Source organism: Heliangelus exortis, chromosome 28, assembly GCF_036169615.1.
Source record: "Heliangelus exortis chromosome 28, bHelExo1.hap1, whole genome shotgun sequence".
Classification (NCBI taxonomy): Eukaryota; Metazoa; Chordata; class Aves; order Apodiformes; family Trochilidae; genus Heliangelus; species Heliangelus exortis.
The window spans coordinates 3,172,617-3,188,020 of record NC_092449.1 but is presented as its reverse complement, the minus strand read 5'-3'; the positions used below and the strand labels follow the sequence as shown (position 1 = coordinate 3,188,020).

The 15,404-nt window shown below is 62.4% G+C and overlaps 2 protein-coding genes across 10 annotated transcripts in view; one reads left to right on the top strand and one right to left on the bottom strand.

The window, feature by feature from the left end:
• The window catches only part of MAST3 (microtubule associated serine/threonine kinase 3), an 85,507-nt gene extending 78,678 nt beyond the window's left edge, over positions 1–6,829 (bottom strand). For 5 of the 9 annotated variants that reach the window (XR_011722779.1, XM_071727824.1, XM_071727825.1 and 2 more), the window contains exons 1-2: positions 3,142–3,577; positions 2,684–2,764 (exon numbers count right to left, since the gene is read on the bottom strand). Coding sequence is in view for 8 of the 9 variants with exons in the window: in XM_071727824.1 (XP_071583925.1) it covers positions 2,684–2,764; positions 3,142–3,188 (128 nt within the window). In the remaining variant the exon portion in view is untranslated. Of the gene's footprint in view, positions 1–965; positions 1,871–2,683; positions 2,765–3,141; positions 3,578–3,998; positions 4,031–6,744 lie in introns of those variants that run through there. The other 4 variants (XM_071727830.1, XM_071727831.1, XM_071727828.1 and 1 more) reach the window with 2 other exon arrangements.
• Positions 6,830–8,411: 1,582 nt separating this feature from the next.
• IL12RB1 (interleukin 12 receptor subunit beta 1) lies at positions 8,412–12,880 on the top strand. Its single transcript, XM_071727958.1, has 13 exons — positions 8,412–9,050; positions 9,131–9,300; positions 9,373–9,524; positions 9,963–9,999; positions 10,093–10,203; positions 10,278–10,360; positions 10,444–10,906; positions 10,991–11,092; positions 11,177–11,323; positions 11,400–11,543; positions 11,637–11,772; positions 11,857–11,938; positions 12,020–12,880. Exons 1-13 carry the CDS (start codon positions 8,854–8,856, stop codon positions 12,503–12,505), a joined length of 2,310 nt encoding a protein of 769 aa, XP_071584059.1. The 5' UTR covers positions 8,412–8,853; the 3' UTR covers positions 12,506–12,880.
• Positions 12,881–15,404: the final 2,524 nt, after the last annotated feature.

The following is a 15,404-nucleotide window of genomic DNA, read 5'->3' as shown; positions in this document are numbered from 1 at the left end:
TCCCTCCCGAGGTTGTGTGTCCCCCCCCCCCACCACCACTTGGTCAGAAAACCCCATCCAACACCTTTAATTAATCATTAAGGGTCCCCTCTTCACCCCTCCTGCTGTGGAATTCCCACAGCCCAGGTGAAGCAGGGGATGGGATGGGGTGCTGGATGGATCCATTTGCAACCATGTTGCTCTCTGCCAGCCCCCGGTGATATTTGAAGACACCCCCTCCATGGGAACATCCCCCCCACCTCCACATTGCCTTAAACATCCTTTTTTTTCCCCCTAAAAAACCAGGACAGGGCTTTATGCCCAAGCCATCACCTCCAAGAACAAAAACCCCAAATCAAAGACCCCACCCCCCAAACCACAGCCCCCAGTACAAAGCCCCCCCAAAACTCGTGCACCCCGGCTCCCCTCCCCTCCCCCCCCCCCAGGCATGGTGTCACCCCCTCCCCCCTTCAGCCATCAGTGCACAACCCCCCCCAGATCACACATCCTGGTACCCCCACAGTACAAAGCCCCCCCAAAACCACGCAGCTCAGTGCCCCCAAGCAAAGAACCAAAAACCCACCCAAACCATGAGTCCCTGTGCCCCCCCCCCCAGTGCACAGACCCCCCAAAATCACGCAGCTCAGGGCACCCTTGGTACAAAGCCCCCCCAAAACCACACACCCCGGTTTTCTCCCAGTACAAAGCCCCCCAAAACCAAGTACTCCAGTGCCCTCCCGGTACAAAGCCCCCCAAAAACCACGCACCCGGTTTGTCTCTGGTACAAAGCCCCCCAAAACCACACACCCGCTTCGCCCCCGGTACAAAGCCCCCCAAAACCACGCACCTCGGTGCCCTCCCGGTACAAAGCCCCCCAAAACCACGCACACGGTTTGTCCCCGGTACAAAGTCCCCCAAAACCACGCATCTCGGTGCCCTCCCAGTACAAAGCCCCCCCCAGCCCACGGTCCCGTAGCCCCCGGTACCTCTTGGAGCGCTGGAGCAGGGCCCCGGCGGACCGCTGGCCCCGGTAACCGGGCGGGGCGGCTCCCCAGCAGCTCGGGTCCGACATGGCGGGGGGCTCAGCCGGATCCACCGGCACAGCCCAACGGAACCCGCCAGGGGCAGGAACCGAGGCCTGGACCTCTCCGGGAAACCGGGTCCGGAGGCAGGAACCGAGGGCAGGAACCGGAGCCGGGCCGCGCTCCCGCTGCCGCCCGCCCCTTCCCGCCCGACGGCGCCGGGGTTACCATGGAGACGGGCAGCGCCCCGAAACGGGGTCGAGGTTTCCATGGAGACGGTGGGGGGAGCACCCCCAAAATGAGGGGGTGGGTGGGGGCAAGGGGGGGGTGTTACCATAGAAACGAGGCAGCTTGCTGATACGGGGTTGGGGTTATCGTAGAGATGGGGCTGCACCCCTAAAATGGGGTCAGGGTTACCATGGAGATGGGGCAGCACCCTAAAACGGGGGCTTGGGGTAGCATTAAGGTGCGGGAGGGAGCACCCCAAAATGGAGACAGTTGCCATGGCAATGGTGAAGCACCCCAAAATGGGGTTTGGGGTAGCACAGAGATGGGGCAGCACCCCAAAATGGAGGCAGGGTTGCCATGGAAATGCAGCATCCACCACTCGTGGATTTGAGGGGCACAAATTCTCCCCTCCCCCCACCCCCAAGTCAGCGAGGGTGGCCACAGCCTGGGGTCTCCCCTGGGGAGAGGGAGGTGGCACTGTGCCACCCGTGAGACACCCCTCCCACGACAGCTTTCATGTTTAATTGGGGACATCCCGAGCAGAGACCCAGTGACATCCATCCTCTGCAGTGCCGGAGACAAAACTCCACGTGGTGGCACCCGAATGGCACCCAGGGGTGCTGCCACACTGCCTGTCCCTGTACCCATCCTGACCCCACCGTGACCCCCCTAAAACCACCCTCCTCGAAGCTTTGGCTGGGGGACGTGGCCACGCTTGTTGTCCCTTGTGCCATGGTCATGGGGGACAAGGGGTGGCCCAGCCAGCCCCCCCCCATGTGCAGGCAGGGTGCAAGCAGCACCCTGGTTCCTGCCTGCACCAAATGGCTCTGGGGGTGCTGGGCTCCTCACCAGCTCCTTGTCCCCAGCAGGTAGACAGAGGTGACCCAGTGTCACCCCTGGGTGCCAGGCAGGCCACAGCTCTGCCCCTCAGGTGCCACGGGGACACCAGGCTGGGGGGTGACACCATGTGCCCCACTGCAACTTGTCCCCAGGGCACAGCCACCCACCCCTGTGACAGCAGCACCCTGTGGGACACCGCAAGGGGCATGCTGGCAGCATTTTGGGTGGGGGGCACCTGTCCCCCCAGGGCAGCCCCACCTCCCCAGACCCCATGGAGGAGCAGACAAGGTGGTGAGGGAGGTTTCACGGGTGGGATGAAGGCACCATCCCTGCTACCACCCTGCTCCACCACCCCAAAACCAACCCAAGGGTGCTTGGAGCAACCTCGATGGTGCTCCCATTGGGAATGGACCCGCTGGTAATGGAGCTGGAGCCCCCCGGTTTTGGGATGCACAGGTTTGGGGGCAGACCATGTCCCTACTTTCTGGGTGCCCCAGAGCACCCCTGGGTGGGACAGACACCCCTCTTGCTGCCCCCTTCTCCACCTCAGTCCCCCCGTTTCCCTGGAGCTGGCGGGCAGGGTGCCCCCAGGGAGGGTTCTGGGGGGGTCTTACCTCCAGGGGTGCAGGGTGAGGAGGGGGCTGCAGGGGCTGCAGGGGCTGAGCAGCGTCGGGCTCTGGCTGCTCGGGGACAAGCTGCAAGGCAAGAGGTGCCAGCCCCCTGTCAGTGGGTGCTGGGGGGGGACACCCCCTGGCACAGCCCCCCACGGACGAGTTGAGGGGTCCTGGGAGAGGGGGAAAGACTGGGGGGGTGGGGGGTGTGACAAGGACTGGGGGGGCAGGCAGGGTGGGGAGAGGGGAGGGGGACAGAGGTGGCACAGGGGGACACTGCGGGGGCTTCAGCTGCGGCGGGGAACAGAGCGGGGGGAGGGGTTCACTGGGGGGGTCTGGGGGCTGCGGGAGGAAGGGCTGGGACGTGCGGGTGGGGATGAAGAGGGACAGGGATGCCCCGGGGTGCCGCCGCCGCCCGCCCCCGGTGCCCGTACCGGCACACCCCGCCCTCCTCGACTCACTCCAAGGTCAGCGAGGGGATCTTCAGTCTGTCCCGTCGCGACTTCATGTCGCCGCTGTCGCCCCGCTCCGCTCCCGCCGCACCGGCTGCCCCCGCGCTGGGCGGCTCCCGTGGCCCCGCCGGGGCTCCCGGTTCGGCCCGCCGGGTTCGGGCCCGCCCCTACGGCTCGGCACGGCACGGCACGGTACGGCAGAAGCCGGCATGGCGCGGGTCCACACCCCCGGGTCCCCGGTACCACCCTGCCCTGCCCGGTCCGGTACAGCTGCAGCCCCGATCCGAACCTCTCCCGGGATGTGCCGGGGCGCTGGTGAGGCTGAGATGCTGCAGCCCCAGTATAACACCAGTGCACCCCTAACACAGCCCCAGTACAGCACTGGTGCCCCCCAGTACAGGTCCAACGCCCCCGGCACACGGCCCTGTGATACCACGACAGCCCCAGCCCAGGACCCCCCTCCTCCCCCCCCATTACCTCTGCAACCCCAAAACACCCTAGAACAGCCCCAGTATAACACTGCCACACAAAACCAGTAACCCCAGTACAGCCCAACGCACAACCCCAGCACAGCAGCTTCACAACAGCCTCCTGTCACACCCCAGTACACCCCAGCACACCCCAATACAACTTAGAACACCCCAGAACACCTGCAGCAGAGCACAATACACCCCAGTAAATCCCAGTATACTCCAGTACACCCACAACCAGGTCCCTCCAGTATTGGAGAACACAGCAATGCCACTCTAGATTTGGGCACAAGGACCCCTCCATGTCACCCACACTGCCACCCCCCGTGGTGCTGGTGCCACACCCCCACGCGGGTCCCTCCCGGTGACACCCGGTGGCCCAGCTCGGGGACTTACGCTCTTCCTCGGCGTGGCAGGCTCAGCTCTTTCTGCAACAAGAAAAGTGGGAGGCAGGGTCAGAGGGTGCCCCGTGGCCTCGGTGGGGGAAGGGGTGGGGGGCAGCGTGGGACCCCCACCCACATGCCTGGGCGCATCCCTGCTGCCTGCAGCCAGCCCTGGGCACTGGGGTGTCACGGTCCCTGCTCACCAGGGTGACACGTGAGGGTGACAAACAGCCCACGTGGGGTCAGAGCGAGGGGACATTGGGGACATTGCCTTGCGAGGTCCCTCAGGCTGATGGCCCCTGGCCAGCCCTCAGGGCACCAAGGTGGCAGAGCAGCAGCCACCTGGCCGGAGAGTGGCCCTGGTGGTGGTGGCTGTGCCCTGCTCCCCACCCTGTCCCCCAACCCTGGCTGTGGGGAGCAGCAGGTGACCCCCCATCACTGTTTATTTTTCCAGGAGCTGGGAATATTTCTTCCCGGAGCTGTTTGCTGGCAGGTGGTGTCACGGGGCAAAGGGCAGCAATCCCAGCCCGTGCCATCCTCCCGGCGTGGCACACGCTGGCACACAGCACCTACCCGTGTGCCACCGGCTCACACCATGGAGTGGCACAGGCCCCACTGGCACGCTGAGAAGGACACAGCAAAGGGACTGATGTGTCCCCTGGCACTGGGGGGTGCTGGCACGTGTGGTGGGGGCATGTGCCAGCTAATACCCCATCATCACCCTGAGCTGGTGCCCCTGTACCCCTAAGCAGCTTAAACACATTCTCCACACAGACCATCCATGTGGAGACACACAGCAGAAGCCCTGCACCCCACAACCCCCCTCCCATCCCAGGGTGCTCCCTCCACCCTCCTCCCCATCCCCCTGCCCACGCCAGGCAGGAAATCCCAGGGTTTGGGGCGCTGTGACGCAGTGATGCAGCAGCATCGCCATGGCAACGGGTGACATCAAGCCTGGGCGCAGAGGGGACTCGGCAGCCCCGGGGCCCACGGGTGTGTGTCTGCCCCTGGGGAAGGCGTGGGTGCTGGGGGTGGGTGTCTGGGGCTGGGGAGATTTGGGTGCTTCAGTGCCTTCAGCATCACGGGGTGACCCCAGGCACAGGGTCCCTGTGTGGAGCAGGAGACCCCCAGCACCCCCTCCCCATCCCTTCTGTCACCCAGTCCAGACCCCCAGCCACACCCTGGGCTTTGCCACCAGCCCCTGTGCAGAAGAAGAGGCAGCAAAGGGTCACGCTGAGAGTTCTGCTGCTCAGCCACCTGCAGATGGGACAGTGGGACAGAGGACAGACACCCCTGCCCCCCACATTGCCCCCCAGCCCACAGTGCAGCCCCCCCAACCGTCTGTGGGTGCAGGGCTACAGAGGGGCCCTGTGACACCCACCACCCATCACTGCCAGGGGTCCTCTGCTATCCCTGGGGACAGGAGGATCATCCACTGAGCATCCTGGGGGGGTCAGTGCCAGCACCCACGGGGGACACAGCCTGGCACAGAGCATCTCCCATCAGCAGGTCCTGCTGGGAGCCGGGATTAAGAGTCAGATGATCCCTGCGGGGACAGCATCGGGGGATGGCTTTGGGGACAGCATCAGGATGGCATCAGGGATGGCTTCGGGGACAGCAGCAGGGATGGGATCAGGGAAGCTACCGGGGACAACATCAGGGACTGCTCAGCGGGGTGGCATTAGCTCCCTGGTGGCGGCCCCTTCCCACCCCTCCTGCCAGGGGGATGCTGGCACAGGGCTGAGCTGTCCCCTGGCACTGCAGGGAGTGACCCCCATAGCCAAGAGCCCCACACCCCATGGCTGTGGCTCCATCAGCCTCATCCCCAGCTCCGGGCTGTTTCCCAGGCTGAGCCTACAGCTGTGCTGCCCTGCAGAGCTGCCAGCTCGATGAAGGCAGCTCCGTGCCACCCTCCAACACCCTGACAGCTCCCGCTGGGCCCCAGCGACCACGGCTCCCTTCTGCCCCAGGGGATGGAGGGGGGAGGTCACCCGGAAAATCGGGCTGTGGGGGTTGTGGCCATCACCTCCTCCCCAAGCACAGGGGCTCTGCGGGGATGGGGGATGATGGGTGGGTGTCCCTTGGCTCCCACCCTTGGGGTGGCAGCTTGGGGGGACTGATTGGCACCAGCACAGTGGTCTGGCACAGATGTGCTGGGCTGGAGGGGTACGGGTCTCCCATGGGTGGCCCCAACCCCCAAGCACCCCATGGAGGGGCTGGGGGCCCACCTTGCCCCCACTGGTGGGTGCCCAGCTCCTGTCCTACCCATCACACGCTGCTCAGAAGCAGCCCCCACCTCTACCACGCAGCACCCACCTCACATGCACCCAGAGCACCCAACTCTTACTCACAGCACCCACTGCTTGCACACACACACAGCACGCCCCTCTCCCCAAAGCACCCACCTCTTCCACAGGCAGCACCCCCCCACCCACAGCACCCACTTCTTTCACACCCCCACCCAGAGCACCCACCTCTCCCCACAGCACCCGCAACACCCACCTCACACTCACCCAGAGCACCCCCCCCCCCCCACAGCACCCACTTTTTTCACACCCCCACACAGACCACCCAGCTCCTACACGCAGCACCCACCTCTTGCACATGCACCCCCCCCCACCACCCCCCGGACCACCCACCCCTCACTCCCAGCACCCACCCCCGACACCCTCCACCCCCCTCTCCAAATTTGCACCCGGAGCACCCCCTTTTAGCCCAGGCACCCCGGGACTCCCCTCCCGCTGGTTCCCGGTGCTCACCTGCAGCCCCCGCCGCCGCAGGATGCTGGGCTCGTCCATCCCGCCCGGTGCCACCGGCCCGGTCCCGCCCGCAGCTCCCGGAGCGCCGCCCAGCGGGACCAACGCGTCACCGGACACGCATCAGCACCGGGGGCTGGCACGGGGGTGGCACGGAACCGGGCTGGCACGGCACAGAACGGGGCTGGCACAGCATGGCACGGGGCTGGCACATTATGGCACAGGGCTGGCACATTATGGCAGGCACAGGGCTGGCACATTATGGCACGGGGCTGGCACGGCATGGCACAGCTCAGGGCTGGCACATTATGGCATAGGGCTGGCATCTTATGGCACAGGGCTGGCACGTTATGGAACAGGGATAGCATGGCATGGCACAGCTCAGGGCTGGCACATTATGGCACAGGGCTGGCACATTATGGCACAGTTCAGGACTTGCACAGCATGGCACAGCTCAGGGCTGGCATCTGATGGCACAGGGCTGGCACATTATGGCACGGGGCTGGCACATTATGGCACAGGGCTGGCACAGCATGGCACAGCTCAGGGCTGGCATCTGATTGGCACAGGGCTGGCACATTATGGCACGGGGCTGGCACATTATGGCACAGGGCTGGCACATTATGGCACAGGGCTGGCACAGCGTGGCACAGCTCAGGGCTGGCACATTATGGCACAGTTCAGGACTGGCACGGCACGGCATGGGACCGGCACGACACAGCATGGCACCACCTGCCTGGCTCAGTACAGCCCAGCACGGCAGGATGTGCCATGGCACAAGGCTGGCACAGCATGGCACAGCCCAGGTTGGCACAGGCCACCCGGCCCAGTACAGCCCCTGGCTCCCTGCGGGTGTCCCTCAGCCACAGTGTCACAGCCCAGTCTGGCACGGCACAGCCCAGCATGGCCCAGTTTAGCACGGCACAGCCAGGGCTGCTCTGCGTTGGCATGACAACCCCAGCCACACCGACCCTCGGTGTCCCCATGCCGGTGGCAGTGGGACAGAGGGGTGGGGGCACAGGGACCCTCCCATCCCCACTGCCCTCGGGCCCTGAGCAACAGCCACACAAGGGGACACTTTGAGTGGGAACAAGGGGACTCTGTGCACGGCCCTTGGTGCCACCCAGTTCCACCATCCCAGGGTCACCCGCCCTGTCACACGGTGTCCCAGTGACACCATCTTCTCTGCCTCACTGGGGCTTTGTTTGTCACCAGGGGGAGGACAACTCAACGGTGGGGAATTTGGGGCACAGCTTTTTTGGGGGGCAGCCACTCACGACTGTGTGCAACCCCCCCCCAAGACCCGAACAACCCCCAACCCCGGAGCAGGAGTTTGAGCTTCAGGGCTCAAAAACACAACATGAAGTTTGTGACTCACCAAAAAGGAAAAAAAAACCCAAACCCCCTAAAAAAAACCTCAAAGATTTTTTGCTTACCTTGTGCTTCTCCCCGGGGACACGCGGCAAAACCGGCGCGGGGTTTGGCTGAGCCCTGGTAGTAAAAAAACCCCAAAAAACAAACAACAAAAAAAGGGGAATATAATTTTTTTTAGGTTGCTTTCTCTTTTGCTTTTGGTAACATGAAGGCGTGAAATTACTCCTCAGCCTCTTTTCTACCTGGAACCATCCACCCCTTGGCGACTTCTGAGCAGCAGAGGAAACGGTGGGAGCTGCTCCCGGCACCGAGAGGGGTTGGGGGGGTGGGAGGAAAGAATCCCCCCCCCTCCTCAGGGTGCTGGGGGAATTGGGGGCAGGTTGGAAGACCCCCAAGTCCAGCTGATGGTGGGGTGGCTGCTGGTGCTGGTGTTGGTGCGGGGCGGTAAGTGCAGCTGTGCTGGGAGATGGGAGATAAGGGCAGAAAACTTCAAGCGACTGATTTTGGGGGTGATAATGCCCCGGGGAGGGGGGGGTGACACCTCTGTGACGGAGATGATCACCCAAAACCACAGGGACATGGCAGGGGAAGAAGGTAAATCCCTGCCAGTAGCAAGCAGGAGCTGGGGCAAATGGTACCGTCTGGAACCGCGTGTCCAGGGAGGGGGGAAATGGTGTTTTTTGCATTTTTTTGGGTGAGAATCACCCAGTTCCCTGTGTGAGCATCACAGTGCTGGCTATGCCACGGCTCCAACCAAACCTTGCCCAACCAGCTGTAGTTTGGGGTGTGGGACCCCTCCCACCCCCCCTCCCCACCGCAGGCATCGCCGAGCCCACCGGCCTCTCCTGCTGGAAGCGATGCCATTCCCAAGGGTTCCTCTGCTCCTGGCCACCCCTTGGCCCTGCTGGCAACACCTCCTACCTCCTGAAGCTCTGGTGAGTTGGTCACGGTGTCCTGGGGACCTCATGGCTGTGTCCAACGGGGACACCTTGGCACAGTGCCTTCTCCCATACAGCTACGTGACGCCCCGGACGTGCCATGAGTTCAGGGTGGGCTCCAGGACCACCTACACCCTGAGCCATCGCCGTGTCTACGTCCTCACCAACACCACGGCCTGGGTGGAGGCACACTGGGACAACCACAGCCACAGGACCCCCAACGTCACACTCTACCTCTACAACTCCAGTAAGCACCATTGGGGTGGGGACAGGCAGCGGTACCGGTGCTGGTAACCATGAGACCACCTCTGCTTTACAGTCAAACCAGACCCACCCCACACGGGGATGCCCTTCAACAAGACCCGTGGCTGGCTGCAGCTACAGGTGCCATGGCCACCGTGCCACCCCCTGGGAAGGCCACCAGAGAGGGAGGCTCGCTTCCGAAAGATGGAAAACGGGACCTGGGTGCAGGTAACACCACCGCTTGCCGGGGCTGGAGGTGACCAAGGGGACAGTCAGTAGCACGGTGACAACCCAGGTGATGCCACTGTCCCCTCCCCCCCCCAAACCCATCCCTGCCCCATCTGTTTTGCTGTGTTATCAGCCCTGCCCTGTCCTGCTGCCACCCGTAACAGGATCAGGCTGTGATTCCCGGGATTACACCGGCAGATCCCTGGATTAGGGGGATGATGGTGATGGATGAAACGTGGCCTCTGGGATCCCCCCACCCCTCCTGCCAGGAGGGTCCTGGGGTTGAAGCCATAATGCCCCAGCTGATGGAACCCTCCTGGCCACCGGGTCCCTTCACCCTGTTAGGGTCTGGGGGACACAGGGCAGCATCTGCCTTTGTGTCCCAGTAACAAACTGGTTTTACTGGGTGGGTGCCTCTGTCTCTGGTTGTCTCCACAGGTGATGTGCAAGGCAGTGAAGGATGAGGATGACTCAGGTTGGTTTTGTCCACAGCGATGAGGGGGGGTGAGCACCTCCTGGGGAAAAGGGGGGGGTTCACCCCCCTCCTGACCCTGCCACCCCCCTCTAGTGACCTGTCCCCTGGGGGTGGGTGGCACCTTTGAGGTCCAGCTCCGGCACAAGCCTCCCCACTGGAGCAGCTACTGGAGTGACTGGAGCAGCTCCATCTTCGTTCCTGAGGGTGAGGAAGAGGAGAGGGAGCAGGTGGGATCCCCAAAATGTTGAGAGCCCAACCCGAGCTCCTTCCTCTTACAGAAATCCTGGAAAGCCCGGAGCTGAGCTTCCAGCTGGGAAAACTGGGACGAGATGGGCAGCGGGTGCTGAGGCTGAGCTGGCAGGTAGGGTGACATCCCAGTAACCCCCTCCCGGGGTATCCCCTCTGCCGTGTCATCCCCTGAGCCACCCCCTCTCCCTCCCACAGCGAGTCCCCGAGGACAGAGGGGACGTCACTTACACCCTGCAGGCCCGCATGCCGGCGTGTGGCTGTGCCCAGGGGGACGAGGAGGACACCGTGGTGCTAGGGACAGAGCACAACCTCACCCTCTCCGGTGCCGAGTACCAAATCCTCCTGACAGCGGCCAACGATGCCGGGCCGGGGCCAGCACGGCACCTCCTGGTTCCGGCAGAGCAGCGGACAGGTACCGGCCCCACCGCCGGCCCTCGGGGAGTTATTTTTCCAGCTATCCCTCACCCCCCGCCCCATTTCATCCCAGATCTCAGCTTCAAGGACATTGGCGTGGCTGGGGACACCGTGACAGCGCGGTGGGAAGCACCAAACCCGGGATCTGCCTTCTGCTTCGAGCAGCAACAGCTGCCGGGAGCCCCCAGAGGGGGAGTTTGCACCCAAGAGGATTTCCCTGCCAACAGCATCCACGTGGAGCGAGGCAAGAGACCCCCCTGAGCTCCCCCGTGCCTGTCCCCAGATCCCGGCAGGGACTGAACCAGCACATTCCCAATTCCTGTCCCAGGAACGCTGGAAGCCCCGGGGTGTCACCGCCTCGCCGTGCACAGCCGGGAAGCAGCGCGGGGCTGGGCCACCGTGGCCGTGACCCACCACTACGCCAGCAACGGTATGGGGGGGACCAAGGAGCACTGAAAAAGGGGGATCCTGAAACGCTCCCCTATTTTATTATAATTTTTTTGGCACCACTCAGCCTCTCTGGCCATCCCCATCCGTGCCGAGACCAGCGCCAAGAACACCACCGTTGTCCTTCTCTGGAGCCCGTCCCCCCGTGCCGCCTGTCCCGGGGTGTTGGCCAAGTACCTCATCTGCCACGCAGCGGAGGGGGACAACGTGACATGTGAGTAGGGTGGGAGGAGAGTGGGCTACCGGTGGGCCACCAAGGGGCCACCACCTGCTCCTTATTGTTTGCCCAGATGATGAAGCAGAGGCCACGGCATCGCACTACACGCTCCGAAACCTACGGCCCGGCACAGCCTACAGGGTGGGCATTTGGGAGGTGACAACAGAGAGGGAGGGGACCTGCCACGCCTGGTGGCACTTCCAGACCAAGGCACTGGGTAACGTCTGGAGACCCTGTCCTGTTCCCTCCCCGTAGGGTTTTCTCCAGGGGGTTCTCCCCCTCACCCCAAAAAACAACTCCTGTGTCCCAGGCGGAGTGCTGGGGACAGAAATGTCACCACCCGGCCGTGCCCGTCCCCAGAGAGCACCATGGAAATCCCACCTGAAGTACCTGAGCATCACTCTTGCCCTCCCCATTGCAGCCGCCGTCTACCACCTGAGCAAGAGGTGACAGTGGCACTGATGGTGGCCCCCTCACCTCTCACCCACCACCTCTGTCACCCCCCCCTTCACCAACCATCCCCTCCTCAGGGCTCGCCACCTCCTCTTCCCACCCCTGCCAGAGCCCGTGGGCAGCAAAGCCATCCAGTTCTGTATGGGAGAAACCAGCCAGGTGAGTCCCAAGGGGCACCTGGATCCAGCCCCCCAGCACGTTCCCCATGGGAATCCCACCCCAAACCCACCCGATCCTTAGGACCAGCCCTGGCCAAGCTTCCTGGAACCTTCGGAGAGGTTCAGCACAGCTGAGCTGCTGCTGCCAGAGCCAAACACCAGCACGGAGACACCAATGGATGCCAGCACGAGGCCTGGAACACCCCAACCCAGCCTGGTGACTGAGGAACCAGCAGTGGTGACATGTCTGGAGGTGACACGTCCTGTGGTGACACGTCCTGTGGTGACATGTCCAGAGGAGCTGCCATTTGTCTACTGCAGGCAAGAGGTGCTGAGCCCAGTGGGATTTCCCAGCAGCACCAGTGACTCTGGCCACCCACCTGATGACGATGATGATGATGATGATGAGGAGGAGGAGGAGGAGGAGGAGGAGGAGGAGGAAGAAGAGGAGGGAAGGAGAGGGCTGCACCAGCCTCTGGTCCCCATCACCCTGCTCATCTCTGACAAACCCATCACCATCAGGGATGAGGAGGAATGGGACCCATTGCCAGGATGGAATGCAGGATGAGGTCTCCCATGGGATACTCAGTGCCCATGGGGGATGCTGAGCACCCACCGCATGGCTCGGGGTCACACCAGCATCTCCAGGGGGTTTTCTGGATTCTAAGACATGGAAGGGGATGCTTCTGGGTGCAGGATGTGGCCAAGAGCTTCCCAGACTCATCAGTGATAATTAAGGTGGGAGCAGGGTCTGGGTGGGGATGAGGGGTTGGGAGAAGAGGCAAAGTTCCAGCCCTGTCCCTGCCCTCCTTCCAGGGCTGGGGACAGCATCACCCCTGTGGGATGGGGCACAAACAGCCCCACAAACAAAAGCCTTGGCACTGAACACTGGCTACTTGCAAAAACAAAGAAACAAAATTTGTTATGCAAAAATAAAGGCAAAAAATGAGAGGAAAACAAGGGGGAAAAAAATTTTAAAAAGAGGTAAGAAATGAAAGAGGGGAAAAAAGGAGGAAAGTAAGAGAGGAAACAAAGGGAAAAAAAAAAAAAAAGGAAAGGCCAAAATATAAAATAAATGCAATTTTTTTTTTTTGAAAATACAAAAACTTAAAATAATTCAAATCACTGCCTGAAGCAGCAGGGCTGAGCTGGCCTCCCAGGCAGCTTCCAAGGATTCGGAGCTGTGGATTTGGATGATCTGCAGAGGGCCTGGGGGTGAGGTGGGGCTCACAGGGCCCCCCCTGGCCCCACCTCAGCCCTTATCTGGGGCAGAATTGGGGCTGCTGCTGCAGACGAAAACGTTTTGTGGTTTCAGCAGCGCCCAGGGGCCCAAGGCGTTGACTTGCTGAGAGTGCAGGAAAAAAAAAAAATATACATAAAGGGGAAAATAAAACTAAAAGCCAAGGCGGGGTTAAGTGGCACGGGGAAATCCAGGCAAAGGCAGCGCCGCGGCAGCTCTTGCCACAGCCACCAGCACGGCTCGGCCTCCTGCCTGCTGGTTTTTTGTCCCCAGTTGTGTTTTTCTGAGGGATTTCACTGAAATGACGGGCGGAAACCACGCGGGTGAGAACACCCACCCGAGACAACCCCCGTGGGTGCATCCCGACACGTCCCCACCACTAGCCGGGGCTGGGTTCAGGAGTTACGCGTCTGCCCGGGGATGGGGGGGTGATATCCACGGTTCTGGGGGAGACCCCCAGGCCACGCAGGGCCCCCCCGTGGCGCCCACCCGTGGGCGGCTCTGCGCGTCTTGGCTGCTGGAAGAGCCACGAGGTGGCACCAGCCCCGCGTCCCCGCGGGGCATCCCCGCACCTCTCCTTCTGGCACCACCCCCTCAGCCCCTGCACCCCAAATCCCCCAAATCGGGGTGGACACCGATGATCTGGCATCTTCCCAGTGCCAGATTCCCGGCTGGAAGGCTCAGCCCGGGAGATCCGGGTGGGATTTGGGGACAGCAGGACAGCCACGCGCTGTCGCCACGCTCGGCTTCCAACCCCCACCCCTATTCCCAGAACATTTTCGGGACCAGACCAGCAAAGGACGCAGCACCGAGGTGACAGCTCGGCACGGTTTGGGTGGCAATGACAACGCATCACCCCACGCGGGTTAATGACTCCTGCTCAGGGAATAACCCCACGCTGGGGCAGCCGCTCCCGGGTGCTGCTTGAACCCCCCCGAGCGAGGGGGGAGGGGACAGGAGACCCCCGCGTAAACCCCATGGGGTCACCTCCTGGGGATCCAGCCTACCCCTGGCACCACTCGTGTCCCCCTGACACGCTGGGGACAGCTTTGTCCCCACCACCAGCCCCACTCAGCCTTCCCCACACGTGTCCCGAGTTGGTCGGTGCTCTGCCGGGAACGCGGCGCCTGACGGAGCCCACAGGCAACGTGTGGCTGAAAACTCATTAAACCAACCTCGCCAATTAGTGCCAGCGAGAGGCTGGGGACTTTCTAATGAGTTTAAATTTCACGGGACTGCTTTCCAAATGAGTCTCTGCGGGGGACGGAGGGGTCACTCGCAGCCCCGGGACGTGACCTTCCCCCCCCCTCCCCCAGCCGGAGCCGACGCCGGGCAGGACCCGGCCACACCGCAGGACACGGGTGGCACCTGGGGGACCTGCCACCCACCCCTCTTATTCCCACAGGTGATCGATCCCCAAAAGCAATCGGCACCTGGGACACGCAGGGAAGGGATTTACCCCACTCTGCTCTTGCTAAATGGAAAATTGGGCCCTGTGTCCCCCCCCCAAAAAAGGCCAGGGTGCAGCTCGGGAAGCTGTTTGGGAGCCTGGGATTTATTTTTGGGCTGAGGGATTCAAGTTCAGGTCGGCACCGAAGAAAAACCATAAAATAACCAGAAGGGTTTGCTACAGCTCCATAAAATCAGCTCCTGGGGGGTCTGAACCCCTGGGGAGTGAGGGATCCATCCCTGTGGGTCTAGAATGGGATTTTGCTCCCAGATTGAGGACTTTAACCTGGTTCCCAGCCTCGGGAATCACAAAAAGCCTCGCAGAGTGACAGCTAAGGCTGCAGAGGAGGCTGCAACCCTGCGGCCCCTTCCATCCATCCCTCCCTCCCTCCATGCATCCATCTCCCAACCCTTTTCCCAAACCCAGCACCTTTTTTTTCCCCTTTCCCAGATCCCCGCCCCAGTGAGGAGCCGATCCCCAGCCGGGGTTTGCCAGCCGTGGCAGGAGGAATGATTTGCCGGGCAAAATGCCACCTCTGCCACCACCTACACAATGCCACCCGCTCCCTGGGGGGATTAGGTGACAATTCAAGAGCTGCTTTGACTTAATCCTTGTACAAACAAACCGATCCCCCGGGTATTTTGTTTATTCTTTAAACAGAATTCAGGCGGCTCAAACCCCCCCCTCCCCCCCAGGACCAACCAGCAGATCCGTGGGGTAGAAAAACCTCCTTAGGTGGGGGAATTTGGGCTTTTCCTCCTTCAAAATAGCTTTTGG